The sequence below is a fragment of the Meriones unguiculatus genome, chromosome 6 (assembly GCF_030254825.1).
Source record: "Meriones unguiculatus strain TT.TT164.6M chromosome 6, Bangor_MerUng_6.1, whole genome shotgun sequence".
In the NCBI taxonomy this organism is placed as follows: Eukaryota; Metazoa; Chordata; class Mammalia; order Rodentia; family Muridae; genus Meriones; species Meriones unguiculatus.
The window spans coordinates 23,688,559-23,702,643 of NC_083354.1; the positions used below are offsets into that span (position 1 = coordinate 23,688,559).

The window sequence follows — 14,085 nt, forward strand, 5'->3', positions numbered from 1 at the left end:
GCCAGCCCCGTTCCCTCCTCCCCGTCTATATTCAGGCTGCTTCTTCTACATGCATATGCTGCTAATGGAGTATGAATTTCTTAGGATTCACAGCATTAATGGCACTGACAGTACTGATCTGATGCCTTTAATACGCGCAGTAGCAATGCCCATGGTCAGTCACAGTAACTCATCAAGTTCACTGTAGAACGAAATGGGACTTTGAGGGTAGGGGAACACTGACATGGCTCAGTGGGTAAAGGGACTTGCCACCCGAGCCTGTGGTGAACCTGAGTTCAATCCCCAGAAGAGAACTAACACTACAGAGTTGGCCTCTCACCTCCACAAACATGCTGTGGCACTGGCACACACACCACACACACAGAGAAATAATACAAATAAATAAACGGGTCTTGGGTGGATGTTCTTGTGTACAGGAGAGTTCATCCCTGTGGGGGGAGGACCAAGGCAGGGAGAAGAGCACTTGCAGGGGGAGCAGCTTACCCTGTGAGCAGTCCTTGCCAATCCACCCAGGAAAACACTGACAGGAACCATCGATGGGGCTGCAGGTCCCGTTGTTGGCACAGGAGCAGAGCTGGGCACAGTCCTGCCCGAAGTGCCCTCCAGCACACACTGTGGGCATAGGGGAAGCCTGGCACCGGCCTTCTTTCCCACCACCCACACAGCTGCACCCCAGGAGTTTCCTAGGCCACAGCCATGACCATCCTGGGCATGATCTGGATGGGACCCAACATCTACAGTGGCAGGTATTGCCCTTCTCCACACAGAGTGCCCCTCCTCCCACCGCAGCACCCCAAGAGGTGCCTGTTCTGATTCCTTTGACAGCAACAGGCTGAGGCCCATAGAGGGGATGTCAGTTGTCTTGGGTCTCACAGGTAGGAAGGGGTAAGATGGGGATGGCATCTCTGGACTCTGAGCTGATCATTCTTAGGCTACCTTCCAGCCTTCTGCTTTCCCCTGGGTTAGCCTGACTATTCTCCCAGACACACGGGCTACTGGACACAACCGCCTCTAAGGGCATTCCAGGCCCTTCTGTGCTCTGCCTAGTGCCTTCTAAATTCCCCTGACCTGTAAGTCCAGCTGTGGATGCCCTGCCTGTAGCTCATCTTAAGTGTCACCTCCCTTGGAACAATAAGATGAAGCAAGCCTTAAGGCTGGCATTCTTGTCAGCTACCCTACTGTTCCCCAGCAGCCTACTTTTGGATCTTTTTGGCTTTCCTAGTATGTAAATGAAACAATGTATGTCATTTCCAAGCCACTTGTTTGGGCTTAGTCCTAGCTGGTCCACCCATCTCTCTTCTGTGTGGCTATGTTCCTATTTGAGGCTTCAGGTAGCTTCTTCCTCAAATTCGCCTGTTACTGAGACTTGGCAGTTGTCTCAGGCCAGGCAAGCCTGAGTCCTGGCCCTTCTGGTGTCCCCTACAATGCCTGGAGAGGCAACAGGCACTCAAGCCACTAGGGCCTTCTCTCTCTTTTCCAGGTCCTCTGGCCTAAGTTTTGCAAGGGCAGGAAATGTGGTCTCATCTTCTACTGTACCTGACTGTCCAGTGAACACTGAGGAAGTGGGCTTCAGGAGTTAGAACCGTTTAGAAGGCTCTACTATGATCAGCAGAGGACCAGGAATATTTTTATTAACAAAAAAAAATAGTTATTTAATGTGTCTGTGTGCAAATATGTGCACATGTGAGCAGGTGCCTGTGCAGGCCAGAAGAGAACATCAGATCCCTTGGATGTGAAGTTAGAGGCAGTTGTAAGCTGCCTGACATGGGTGCTGGAAAGTGAACTCAGCAAAAAGTGGGTAGTTCACTTTCTGAGCCATCTCTCCGACCCCCATGGGGTAGGTATTGATTTCCTGGAGGAAAGTGGCTTCCCTTGGTCTCAAACCAAGGATGCCATCACCTTTCTTCTACCCTGTCTCCCACACAGCCCTTCCCCAGCCTGACTGTGGGCACCGGGTGTCGAGGATATAAATGTAGTCTATACCTCTGTGGACATAGCTAGTGGTTGGGACAGATGGTAAAAGCAAGTGGACCCAACTCTGCCTGAAGCTTTGGGTTTAGGTCCCAGTTTTGTTATGCACTCAGCAAATACACATAGTATTTACATGCACCAGAAACTGATCAAAATGTTTTACAAATACTAATATTAAGTTCACTTAATCTTGATAATGCCTTCATCTTTGCTCTCACTATCACTGAATTCCCTTGACACACAGGAAGAGGTTAAGCTGTCTGTCCAGTTACACAGTAAAGAAGTTCTACTGTTTTCCTAGCTGCAGACCTTTTAACAATGACCTTCGCTTTCCACCTCAACCCCTAGATAGGTTTCCTCATCAAGACGGGACATGAGCCTCAGGCCTTGGTTAGTCGCCACAGGCAGGCTGACTGATCTGGGCTCTGTGCCTGGGAAAGAATTCCCAGGCAAGTCTCTGGCCTTCTGTTTGCTGCTCAGGCCCTCCCTTCAAACTCCTAAACTGCACATTGCCCCGCCTCCTCCCTGCCTCTGGCAGATGCGTTCTTCTCAGTCCCATCTTGCACCCTCTCTGTTGACTGAGCCAAAGGACTCTCCAGCTTGGTGGGGAGCAGAGGGCTGGAGCTGCTCTACCAGCCTTCACCCCACAACTCTGAACCGCTCTAACAAGGCAGTCTTGTCTTTGAAGTCTTCCCCTTTCACGAGGCATACAAATTCACCTGCAGAGCCCCTAATGTGATTGGTCTAATGCATTAATTGTGAGACTTCTTAGCAGAATCAAGAGCCAGGCATGGGAAGGGGAGGAGGGGGCTGGTGAAAAGAAAACATTGGGTTATATTTAATCTATGTTTAATGATTCTGGGGGAGCACTGTCTGTAATTTGTAACGTGCTGGAAAGCCAGTCATTAGAAAGTGTCAGTTCAATTTTTTACAAGGTTTGAGACTTAACCAGGGCAGTTGCCATTAATAGCAAACTCCATTAGATCTATATGTGGAAAATACTCATTAGACCAGTGGGCAATAAATCAGACGACATGGGCTGTGAGGGCTCCTTCGTGGGCTTCATAGCTCCTAATTTAGACTGGGCCTGGTTCTATTGACGGCTGGGTCTCCTATGTTTAATAAATAAACCTCAGCCTGTCAGGTGGTGATTAAACCATCCTAAGAGGGCTGGAAGCAAATGAAACTGTCACATATGTTTCCCAGGGGCCCAAGCTTCTCATGACCTCAGCGCATCATAGAGTCAAACGTCTCTAGTCATGCATATTAAAAATAGCCCAGCTCGGATGCTATGACATACCAAAAGAATGGGCTGCCCTGGAAGTAGTGAGCTCTTCTTTAGGAGAGGTATTTAAGCACAGGCCAGCGGAGATTCTTGCTTTGGTGACTTTGAAGTTGCCTTTAGCTCTAAGTTCACCTTATTCTAAAAATCCCTTCACTCTTATGGACTGTGGTGTAAATTCTGCCAGTTGGTATCCAAGCAAGGCCACACTCTAAACCATTCGAAGGAATCCCTCGTCTGCCTTCCAGCCCTGTCCCCATCCTTAGTTGCTGCATCCTCTGTCCAGTCCATGCTGCTCTCTATTAGCATGCCCAGCTCATTTTCTCCAGCCTGCAGAATCCCTGGACCATCCCTGAGCATCACACTGACCTAGGCTTGAGAATCCACCCATGGCGCGGCGGGTGGCATGAGCTGGGGCCCGCCCTTATCTTCCCATGGTACCTAATGGAGAGGGAGCGAATGATTTTTGCCCATAGTGTTGATGTCATAGCAGAGATGTTTATATCATAGGACCATGCAACTACCTCAAGGCAGATGTTTACCCCAAAAAACTAGCAGGTTGGGGGAACACTACAGCAAGCTTCGCTGCCCCTGGAGCACCACCTGTGCAGTGCGTGAAGGCCTGAAGTTGTTGCTGGGGAGGATTCCAGGCGTAAGCTGAGAAGCGTGTGTGGCCAGCGATTACTGAGGGGACAGAGCTGATGGCAGGCTGGGCCGTGGCCATCTTCCTTTACTGCCCGGCATCCCACACAGCCCTAGCTCAATGCCACTCCCGAGGTACTTATGCTCATTTCATGTTCGCACGTTTTATTCATTTACTTATATATTTTGAGACAGTCTCGTGTAGCCCAGGTTAACCCTCTACTCTGTGCAGCTGAAGAAGACCTTGAACTTCTCTGTCCTCTGCTTTTCCTTCCTGAGTGCTGGGCTCTGGCTATCTGATACCACTCCTGGGTTATGTAGTGCTGAGGACACACTCAAGGCCACGTGCTCTCCAGACAAGCACTCTACCAACTGAACTACCTCCTCAGGCCTGGTTTTGGTTTTTTTAAAGAATCTTGTTAAGTAGCCCAGGCTGGCCTTGAACATGTAATCCATGTAATCCTCCTTCCTGTCTCAGACTCCCAAATTCTTTCTTTTCTCTTTTCTTTGTTTTTTCTTTTCTTTTCTTGTTTTTTTTTTTTTTTTTTTTTTTTGAGACAGGGTGTGTGTGTGAGTCCTGGACTCACTCTGTAGACCAGGCTGGCCTTGAACTCACAGAGATCCGCCTGCCTCTGCCTTCCTGGGTGCTAGGATTAAAGGCATGTGCCACCACACTCGGCTATTTTCTCATTTTTTTTAGCAGATTATTGGAGTCTGGATTCATTTCCGCCACTTGCTAGCTGTGAGACCACAGACATGGCATTTAACCTCTTTGAGCTTGTCCTTCCAACAGCAGTGATTTTTTTCTTCTCATTCCATATACATGCTATTCAGTTCCCAACAACATAGGAAGAGAAATTCCTGAACCCTTCCTTCTTTCTGCCCCTTTGTTCCCTGCCCTGGCCACCCCCCCAGTTGGGGGTACCTTGGTTGCACAAGGCTCCAGAGAATCCTGGCAGGCACTCACAGATGCCACTGATGTGGTGGCAGGGCCCGCTGCTGTGCACGCAGAGAGGACAAGGCTGGGTGCAGCCATGGCCGTAGAACCCTGGTGGGCAGACTGAGGGTGTTGGAGGGGAGATGTTGGTCAGAAGCTTGTAGGAGCAGCTGGCTTAGCCACTTCTCTGGTCCCCCATCCCAGCGAAGAGGCTCCTTGAAAATGGGGGCTCCTCACACCTGGAGGCTCATCCCTATTGAAGAGAGGAACTGTGGGCTTGTCCTGATTGTACTGAGAAGCTGGGCTGTGAACTTGGGGACAGAATAGCCAGTACAGGGAAGGAAGGCACAAAATAGAGTGAAAAGAATGGCCTGGCTCCTGTAGGAGGCCTTCCACAGGCCAGCATTACTTCTGACTGGGAGGGGTAGGGTAGATGGGAAATCGGAAGTCCTTGGGGGGGCTAGCCTTACTTCTCTGACATAAGGGTCCTCGGAAGCCAGGGGCACACTCGCAGCTTCCGTCCTCTGGGGAGCAGGAACCTCCATTCTCACAGCTGCAGGACACTGAGCAGTTGGGACCCCAGCGACCCGGAGGACACGTGCTGTCACAGCGGATGCCTGTGGACCAGACACAGAGGCAGGTCAGCGGGAAGGGGTGAGGGCAGGAGGAAGACGGAGGACCAGCAGAGGTGGGGCTGGTGGGGAGGGCTTCTAGCAGGAGGTGATGCCCTTCCAGAGTCCTCAAAGACAAAGGAACTGACCAAGCAAAGAACAGAGAGCAAGCGACAAAAGAAGGCAGTGTAGGTTGGAATTGAACACAGTACGAGGAGGGACCTGTAACAGGCTTGACGAACCCAGCTAGAGAGGAGATGGTGGCACCTGACGAGGAAGGGTGCCTCCACCTTCACAGCTGAGCTGCCATCAAGAGCATGTTAGGCCAGTGAGAGGCTTATCTCAATAACAGAACTTGTTGCAAAAGCCTGGTGACCTAAGGTCTATCACTGAAATCCACGTAGAAGTAGGAGTTGCCCTTTGACCGCCACTGTGGCACACGTAACACCAGTGTATCATACTTACACATTCATTTATCCTCTCTCCCTTCCTCCCACCCTCTTTCTCTCCCTCTCCCTCCCTCCCTCTCTTTCTCTCTATATATACACACACACATACATATAATGCATACTTTATATCCCATATACACACATGTATAAAAGAAACCAAAAATGCTAGCTGTACCCCAAACATGCTGATAAACGACCCTCAGTTTGACCAACAGCAGCCTATGGGGAAATGGATGGAATATGTCAATAAAAGAGGGAGCAAGATCTACAGGCCCCCTGAGCTCAAAGAATATTTGAGCTGAGATGATTTCAGCTTGGAGGCTAAGAAGGAATTTTAAAAAGCCAGGGTGGGGGTTCCTTCCAGGCAGAGCAGCTTCCAGGCTGGCATGTGTGCGCTAGGTGATTGGACCAGGCCCAGGAGACCAGCCGGTCTTTGGAAGGCGAGCTTCAGAGACTCCAGGCAGCACAGGATTAGTTTAAAAGTCATGTCTGCCTTGTTATAGGGAGAGGGACTGTGAGAAAGCGAAACACAGAGGGAAGAAGACCCTGTCTGAAGGAGTGCAGAGGGACCAATTTGGAGGAGGTGCGACTCTGCAGGCCCACCTGCAGGAGAGGGGGGGGGGGGACACGGGTGGGCAGCCTGGTAGGGAGCCAGGGAGGGGACATGGGTGGGCAGCTAGGGTAGAGAGCCGGGGAGGGGTGCTGCTGGCCACTTCATTGGATGCCAGGGATGTGCTCCCTTCTTGTGCTGGAGGTTGAGGGTAGGGGGCTTCAGGTGTTACTCCTTGGGAAATGGGTAGTACATTCTCCCCAGGGAGAGCTTGTCCACTCTCACTTGTCCACAAGAATGTGACAAGTGCATCATCCCCCCCAACTCCCTTGCTGATACAGTCTCTCCTGTGGAGTTTCAGGAGGTTGAGAGGCAAATCGGAAGTAGGAGGTGATTATAGATTGACTGGAGCTTGGGTAAGGGGGTCAGGGCACTATTTAAAGATTTGGCTACCTTGCCTGTTGATCGGTGGTGGCACATGCTTTAATCCCAGCACTGGAGAGGCAGAGGCAGGGAGATCTCTATGAGTTTGAGCCCAGTCTGGTCTATAGATCGAGTTCCAGGATAGCCAAGGCTACACAGAGAAACCCTGTCTCAAAAAACAAAAACAAACAAAATGAATGAAACGCAGAGCTCTTTGTATGGCAGGTAAGCATTCTGCCAACCAAGTTATGGTGTTCCCCACGTCCTTTCTATCATGTCGAGACCACGCATGCTGCAGAATGCAGTGGAGGGCTGGAGAGGTGGTTCAGAGGTTAAGAGCATCCAGGTGTGATTCCCAGCACCCCCATGACGGCCACAACCATCTCATTTGTTCCAGCTTCAGAAAGCAGAGACTCAATTCCCCAGAGCAAGCTGACTGGTGAGACTAGTCACATGGGTGAGCTCTCATGTGACCAAGAGACCCTGTCAGTGAGGACGGTGGAGGAGGAAGTGAGGAGGACGCAGACAGCAGCCTCAGGCCTCTATGAGCGTGTGCGTACACACGCATCCTCTCCACATGAGCTCATATACACATGCGTGTATATTTCACATTCTCTCTCTCTCTCTCTCTCTCTCTCTGGAAATGGAAACAAGCTCAAAAGTCCCCATTTCTACCTGGAAGATGAGCACTCCAGCCTCAGTTCTCAGGACACCCTCCCCCATGTAGTAATAGGTAGACTGAGGAACCCATACCAAAAGCCAGCAATCCCACAGCAGCAAGCCTTTCTCTGGAAGCCTTCCTGCCTGTCTGCCCAGGGGTGTGAACATCCGAACCTGCCTGTTACAGCTGTTTCCTTCATACACCTGGCTCCTACCCCCCCCCCCACCTGCCAGGGAGGTGAAGAAGAGGGCAATGGCTTCCTGAAATCCATCCCTGCTGCCCTGCCTCCTCACAGCAGAGGCACCACCTGGGGCGTCTTTGTAATACTGCAGATTCAGGAGATAAAAGTCATCCTTAGCTACATAGCACATTTGAGACAACCTGGGCTACGGGAGATCCTGTCTCAAAAGCACACAAACAGATGACTTACCCATTAAGTGAATGCCCTCTCCCAAAAATGTGGCCTGGGCCTCCTAATGTCCTGATAGCGCCTCAGCTCTGGTATAAGAGCCAAAGCAGATCACCTCTAAGCTTTCCATGTGTGGTCACACAGGCTGAGGTTTTCCAATGGACTTCAAGAAGCATTCTGTGAGCACCTAGTATGTTCAGAGCAAGGTAAATAAGACATGATGCTAACTGACATGAGAGGCCAGGGGATAAGCCCAAGCCAGGTGGGGAGGTAAGCAGGGTTTTCTGGGGAGGAAGGGGAAGGGGTCTCACTGTATGGGAGGCCCAGGTTCTGTCCCTCATTCTCCCTGTCTTCCAAGCATCCCTCTGCATGACAGATCTTAGAACATCAATCACCTGTTTGAGAAGCCTTCAGAGCCACCTTTGGAGAAATGGGCTTTGGAACCAGCAGAGGCCTTGCTAAGTTGTCCATAAAAGCCAGAATTTTTAAGCATTGTCATTAAAGTGGATGTCATTAAAATGAGGTCAGCTCTATCAAAATTAAAGCAATGAAAATTTTAAGGCTGTAGCTGACAGTGTAGGGGACAGTGAGAAGGCTGGTTCACAGTGGGGTCTTGGTTCTCACTGAGGGATAGCTGGCAGGGTAGGGGAACTGCAATCTGATACGCTGTAGAGCAGAGGTCCTCAACCTGTGGGTCACCACCCTTAGGGGTTCAAATAACCCTTTCACAGGGGTCACTGAAGTCCATTGGAAAACACAGGTCTCTATGATTCGTAACAGTAGCAAAATTAGTTATGAAGTAGCAACAAAAATAATTTTATGTTTGGGGTCACCACAATGAGGACCTGTATTAAAGAGTTGCAGCAGCCGGGCATGGTGGCACATACTTGTGCAAATTCACACGCCCCGGCCATCTGGCTGGAGCTCTGTTCTCAGTCACCTGGTTTCCTTTTCTCAGCTGTGGCAGACAGCAGGTACAGGGGTGAGTAAGGCAGATTTCTACCTAGGACCACTAGCGATCCCGTCACCCAGAGTCCAAGGCCAGTTGTGGTGAGCGCTAGAGGAAGGGTGTAGTCACCAGGATGCCTAAGTGGGGCTCTTCCGTCCCAGGTGGGCAGCGCATACACAACCTTCAGCTTGAACCTGGCATATGCAAAGGCCTTATCAGGGTTGGGATATGACCCCTGGCAGAACACGTGCCCAGTGCCTTAAATGAAGAGGAGAAAAGGGATTTGTCAAGGGGAGGGAGGAGATGGCATGGTGGTACATGCCTATAAAACCAATCCCAACACTTGGAAGGCTGAGGCAGGAGGAAATTCACAGAGTTCAAAGCCAGACTGGGATAAATAGTAAGTTCCAGGCTAGGCACATCTACACAATGTGATCTATCCTCAATAAAAGTAAATATAGTTAACTTTGGCCGAAGTGTCTGGAATTATTGGGTGATGGAACTAGGGCAGAAGAGAACTGGGCAGACCCACATCACAGGGGATAGGAGTCTTATGACAAGAGTTCTGACTTTTGTTGTTGTTGTTACAGTTTTTGTTTTTTCCAAGACAAGGTCTCAGGTAGCCCAGGCTAGCCTTAAACTTGCAATGTAGCCAAGGATGACCTTGAACTTGTGATCCTCCTGACTCTCCTGAGTGCTGGGATTACATGGGTGCACCACCAGCTCTGGCTAGGGCCTTACATTCTACCTGAGTCCCATCGAGCCATGGAACTGAGGTTCCCACTGGTCACCATGTGCAGAGTGGATTCACCTGGGCCGGGTGGAGGGCATGAGATGGACCAGGAGGTGAAGGTGGGCCAGATAAGAGGTGGTCCTGTAGCACCCATGGCCTGGAGAGAAGTGGCGGGTTTGTCCTGTGTGCGGGAGGGAGGCTGTGGGTAGATGTAAGGACTGAGTTTCTGAAGTGCCATGTTCACTGTGCACAGGCTGAGCACCTGTCAGCACTGAGATGTGTTGTCCTGAGAACAGAGCTTCAACATGAGATGTCTTTAATGAACATCTCCTTACCGGGCTGAAAGGGAGCAGATGAAGTGGAGAAGAAAACGACAGGAGATGAACAGCCATGAGAAGGGAGGGAAAACCAAGGGCCTGGCTTCGCAGGCCTGGGCAGTGAGTGGCAGGGCAGCAGTTACCTGTCCATCCTGCCAGGCAGCAGCAGTGGCCTGTGATAGGGTCACAGCCATCGGCATGGCTGCAATCACAGTGTTCACTGCAGTTCAGTCCAAAAGTGCCATCCTGTGGGGAAGAGGGAGGGAAAGCCATCAACCCAGGCTCCTAGAGGGTCACACACGTCTGTCCGCTCCTCGGGAATCCAGAGACTGGATCGGGCACAGCCATGGTGTTTTGTAACTGGGCACCACAGGCTATGAAGGCTCCCCAAGCAATCATCTGACCATATTAATAGGGACAGGAGGGGGATGAGGGCCTGCTCTGTCTTCCAACATAGCCTCCAGGTAGTCAGTAAAGTTGTAGACTAAAGCGCACGTTGCTTTTGACAGGCATGGTAGGGAGAAATTGCCTGTAACCCCAGCAGTTGGAAGGCGGAGGAAGAATTGCCATGAGCTCAGGACCAGCCTGGGTTGGGTGTGAGAGCCTGTCTCACAAAACAAAACGTAACATGCTTTGTTAATTGTGATACACCTTGTGATACACCAGGAATGAGGACAGCCTGGTTTTGTCACTGGGGGAGGAAATGGGAACCTCATTTCTTACATGCTCACAAGGCCTCAAGTGCTCAGTCTGCCCTAGTCTCTTAATTCTCACACCAAGATTCTGGAATGGCTCCTCCCATTCCCTCTTTAAAAATGGGAAGCAGCTAGAGAAACACACTCAAAGAGGCAGGATTTGGTAAAGTCAGGATTTGAACTCAGAGCCCATACTGAGTCTCACATCAGTTGGTTTAGCAGCCTAATGCTTACTGCTTGAAGAGTCTGGCTTGTTGCTGAATGACTTGATTCCATGCTCTGTCCTTAGCAGTTACAGTGACCTGACTGCAACCCAAATACTACCCAGAAATAGTCATTCTGCTGGGTTTGATTTTATAACTGCCAGTCAGTCTGCTCTGCTCACCAAGAACAGCAATGGCACTTACCTAAAGCACTGCTGCCTACGTGGCCATTTTACAGATGGGAGGGTTGGGGCCCAGGGTAGAAGGAGGCCACAAAGAGGTTATTACTTCCTGCCTCAGAGCTCTTCTCTAGACCACATACCTCCCCAGGAGCAGAAGGCACAAGGGACCAAGGTAGGTACTCACTGGGCAGGGTAGTTCGCAGGAGTCCCCCAGCCAGCCTGGTGTACAGGCACAGGAGCCGTCAGAGGGGCTGCAGGCTGCCCCGTTGGCACAGACACAGCTCTCATTGCAGTTCAGGCCCCAGGTCCCACTGGGACAAGGCAGGGAGCAGTCCAGGCCCTGCCACCCTGTGGAGAGGGCAGAGGGTGTCAGCCCGCTGTGCCCAGCATAATTTCCTGTTCACTTCCCCAGCACCAGAGGCTCTGTTCACTGTCAGCACCGTAGCCTAATTCTCCATCCATGTAACAGGGGTTTACACCATTTCTGCTGTGTGCAGATGGGCCCCCGGGTCAGGGACCAGCCTTGGTGGTGCTCTTCCCCTAGGCTAGGGCTGGGGTTTCAGCAGCACCTCTCCATTCTAAAGCCTATCACTGCTCCTGCCCCCAGGACTGAACCCCTGCCTCCTCTGTTCCCTCAACCAGGAGACTGCCCTGAGGATTACAGGCCTTCTGGCTACAGCCTTCAGACAGGCTTCCTGAGGGAGCAGAATGGGAAGGAGGCAGGAGCCCCCTTCATTCCCCGCTAGACCGTCCTTAGGTGTTTGCTATTGTTTTAGAAGCTCTTCCCTATGTAGCCCAGGATCATCATAACTAGGGTCTCCTACTGCATCCCAAGTTCCGGGACCACAGGTGTCTGCCAACACAACCTGGCATATGTCAGGCTTCTGCCGGTGGCCGGGCCTCCACAGAGCCCTGTTAGCTCACACCAGGTGAGTCTCTGTCCAGGTTCAGGGAACCCTGTCACCTCCCACATGCCCGCTCTGGTTCTGGCTGTGGCTATCCTTGGCTGGACTGTGCAGACTCTTCGGCCCTGGGTGCTGGGTGGGCTTGAGCAACCCCACCGAGACCCCAAGCTGTTGGCACCTGTGAGCATGGGAACTGAGCTGGAAAAAACTTACCCTCTTGGCAGGTGCAGGAGCCGTCCACAGGGGAACAGGTGCCGCCATTGCTGCAGCTACATACAGATGAGCAGTTGGGACCATAGGTCCCCGCAGGGCAGGGAACCGCACACACCTCTCCCTGCACAAAGAGGGCCTGGGTGTGAGATGAGGAGCCCCCACTCTGGGCAGCTTTGCGGGCAGTGGTGCCCCTCCCAAGCCCATGCTTTCATCCCCAGCACCCATCTTCCCTCCGAGATGGTCTCAAACCCTGCTCTCCCTCAAACTCAAAGAGGTCTGCTTGCCTCTGCAGAAGGGGGATGGGGGAATTAAAGGCACCACCCCCGGCCCCTTCTGTTATATGGCAAAAGGGAACTTTGCAGATGTAACAGAGGACCTTGAGACAGGGAAACTAACGTGGGTCATGGAGGTGGGCCTGACAGCTCACGAGTCCTTAAAATCAAGTGATTAGAGAGGGTAAGTCAGAGACATATTACCTAAATCCCCCACTTGGCTGATGACTTTGAAGATGGCAGAAGGGAACCCACAAACAATGAAGATGGTGGCCTCTAGGCTGAACCTTATATAGCCCCCAAGATAATGGAGACCTTGATCCTCTAGTCAGAAACCAGATTCTGCCAACTGCAAGTGAGCAAGCAGGAAACTGATCCTTCCCTAGAGCCCCCAGGAGGTACTGCAGACTGTGAACTGGAGGCCGGCTGCTTGAACTCAAGGAGAAGCCAAGGGGAGAGGGAGGGACCCAGGCGGCACACCAGGGAATTCCCTGGGGAATGTGACCCTGGGAGTCTGCTTTAGCTCACAGCAATCCTGGTACCTCCCATCAGTTGAATTGTGGGGGGCTGAGGGGGTTGGGAGTGGGAGGAGTGAGAGTGGGGTATAACAGGGTCTCTTGTATTACACGCTGGCCTCACACTCCCTGTGTAGCTGAGGATGACCTTGAACTTTTGATCCTTCTGCCTCCACTTCCAGTTTGCTGAGACTACCGGCCAGTGCCTTGTAAGGTTTCAGTCTGTTTTAATTCTCACCAGCTTGATGCACAGAGAGACAGTCCGTCCCCATTTGCTGGTGCCTCAGGGAAGTGGATGGCACTGACAATGGCTTGTTAGTACTCTCTTGGGACCCCACACGAGTGTGTTTCATCTCTATTAATTCTCACCACATCTCACAGATACAAACTTTTGCTTCCTATTCTTCCCATGACACAGCAAAGACATGAGAAAGTCATGTGATGGCCCAGGTCATAGAACTCAAAATGGAGGGTCTCTTTAGCTCCAGGCTGGCTACTTCATCACGTCACTGGGAGCTGTGAACCACTCTCCAGGGACTATTTTGGGACATGGGGATACTGATCTAAGACAATCCTAAGGGGTCAGGAAAGATGAAGAGGCAGGCAGAAGGTGACCAGAGAGCCACTACAAGTGGCTTCTAGTGGTCAGGAAGCTCAGGAGATGAGAACACCCAGAGAATTACCTGTGAGGGGGGGCCTTACATTTTTGTCAGCCACGAGCTATCTGCTGTTCAAGAATGGCATGACTCCCATGAGAGCTGGCTGTCCAGGCCCAAGTTCTACAAAGAGGCTTGGCAAAGGGCCACTGATTTCTAGCCCCAGGGACGGATGTGGGTGATACAAGGGGTACTGACAGTGATGGTAGCTACTGGGTCAGGGGGGTGGGAGGGAGTTAAAAGGGGCAAGATAGAGGGGACATGCTGGGAGCAGGGACTTCTGAGTCTGTGGGGGTGCGGTGATGGGAATGAAGGCTGCCCAGGATGGAGCTTGATGTGGGCAAGACAGCACAGCAGCACAGGTTGGGGTGTTCAGGAGTGAACAAGTTTAAAGCGGCCCGGGAGACAAGTAGGGTGTGTACTTGTTTGGTACTGTGTACCCTGTAGAGTGCATCAGGCCCCAGGTTCGACCCCCAGCACTGCATAGAGTGGGCGTGGTGGTGCACGCCT

General features: G+C 51.6%; 1 protein-coding gene across 21 annotated transcripts in view; it reads right to left on the bottom strand.

Annotated features, from left to right (window-relative positions):
- Positions 1 to 14,085, bottom strand: part of Megf11 (multiple EGF like domains 11) — a 314,659-nt gene that overhangs the window by 17,952 nt on the left and 282,622 nt on the right. For 20 of the 21 annotated variants that reach the window (XR_009592252.1, XR_009592253.1, XM_060384901.1 and 17 more), the window contains exons 11-16: positions 12,133 to 12,253; positions 11,199 to 11,362; positions 10,078 to 10,180; positions 5,303 to 5,449; positions 4,821 to 4,955; positions 484 to 612 (exon numbers count right to left, since the gene is read on the bottom strand). Coding sequence is in view for 19 of the 21 variants with exons in the window: in XM_060384901.1 (XP_060240884.1) it covers positions 484 to 612; positions 4,821 to 4,955; positions 5,303 to 5,449; positions 10,078 to 10,180; positions 11,199 to 11,362; positions 12,133 to 12,253 (799 nt within the window). In the remaining 2 variants the exon portion in view is untranslated. The remainder of the gene's footprint in view (positions 1 to 483; positions 613 to 4,820; positions 4,956 to 5,302; positions 5,450 to 10,077; positions 10,181 to 11,198; positions 11,363 to 12,132; positions 12,254 to 14,085) is intronic. The other variant, XM_060384905.1, reaches the window with a different exon arrangement.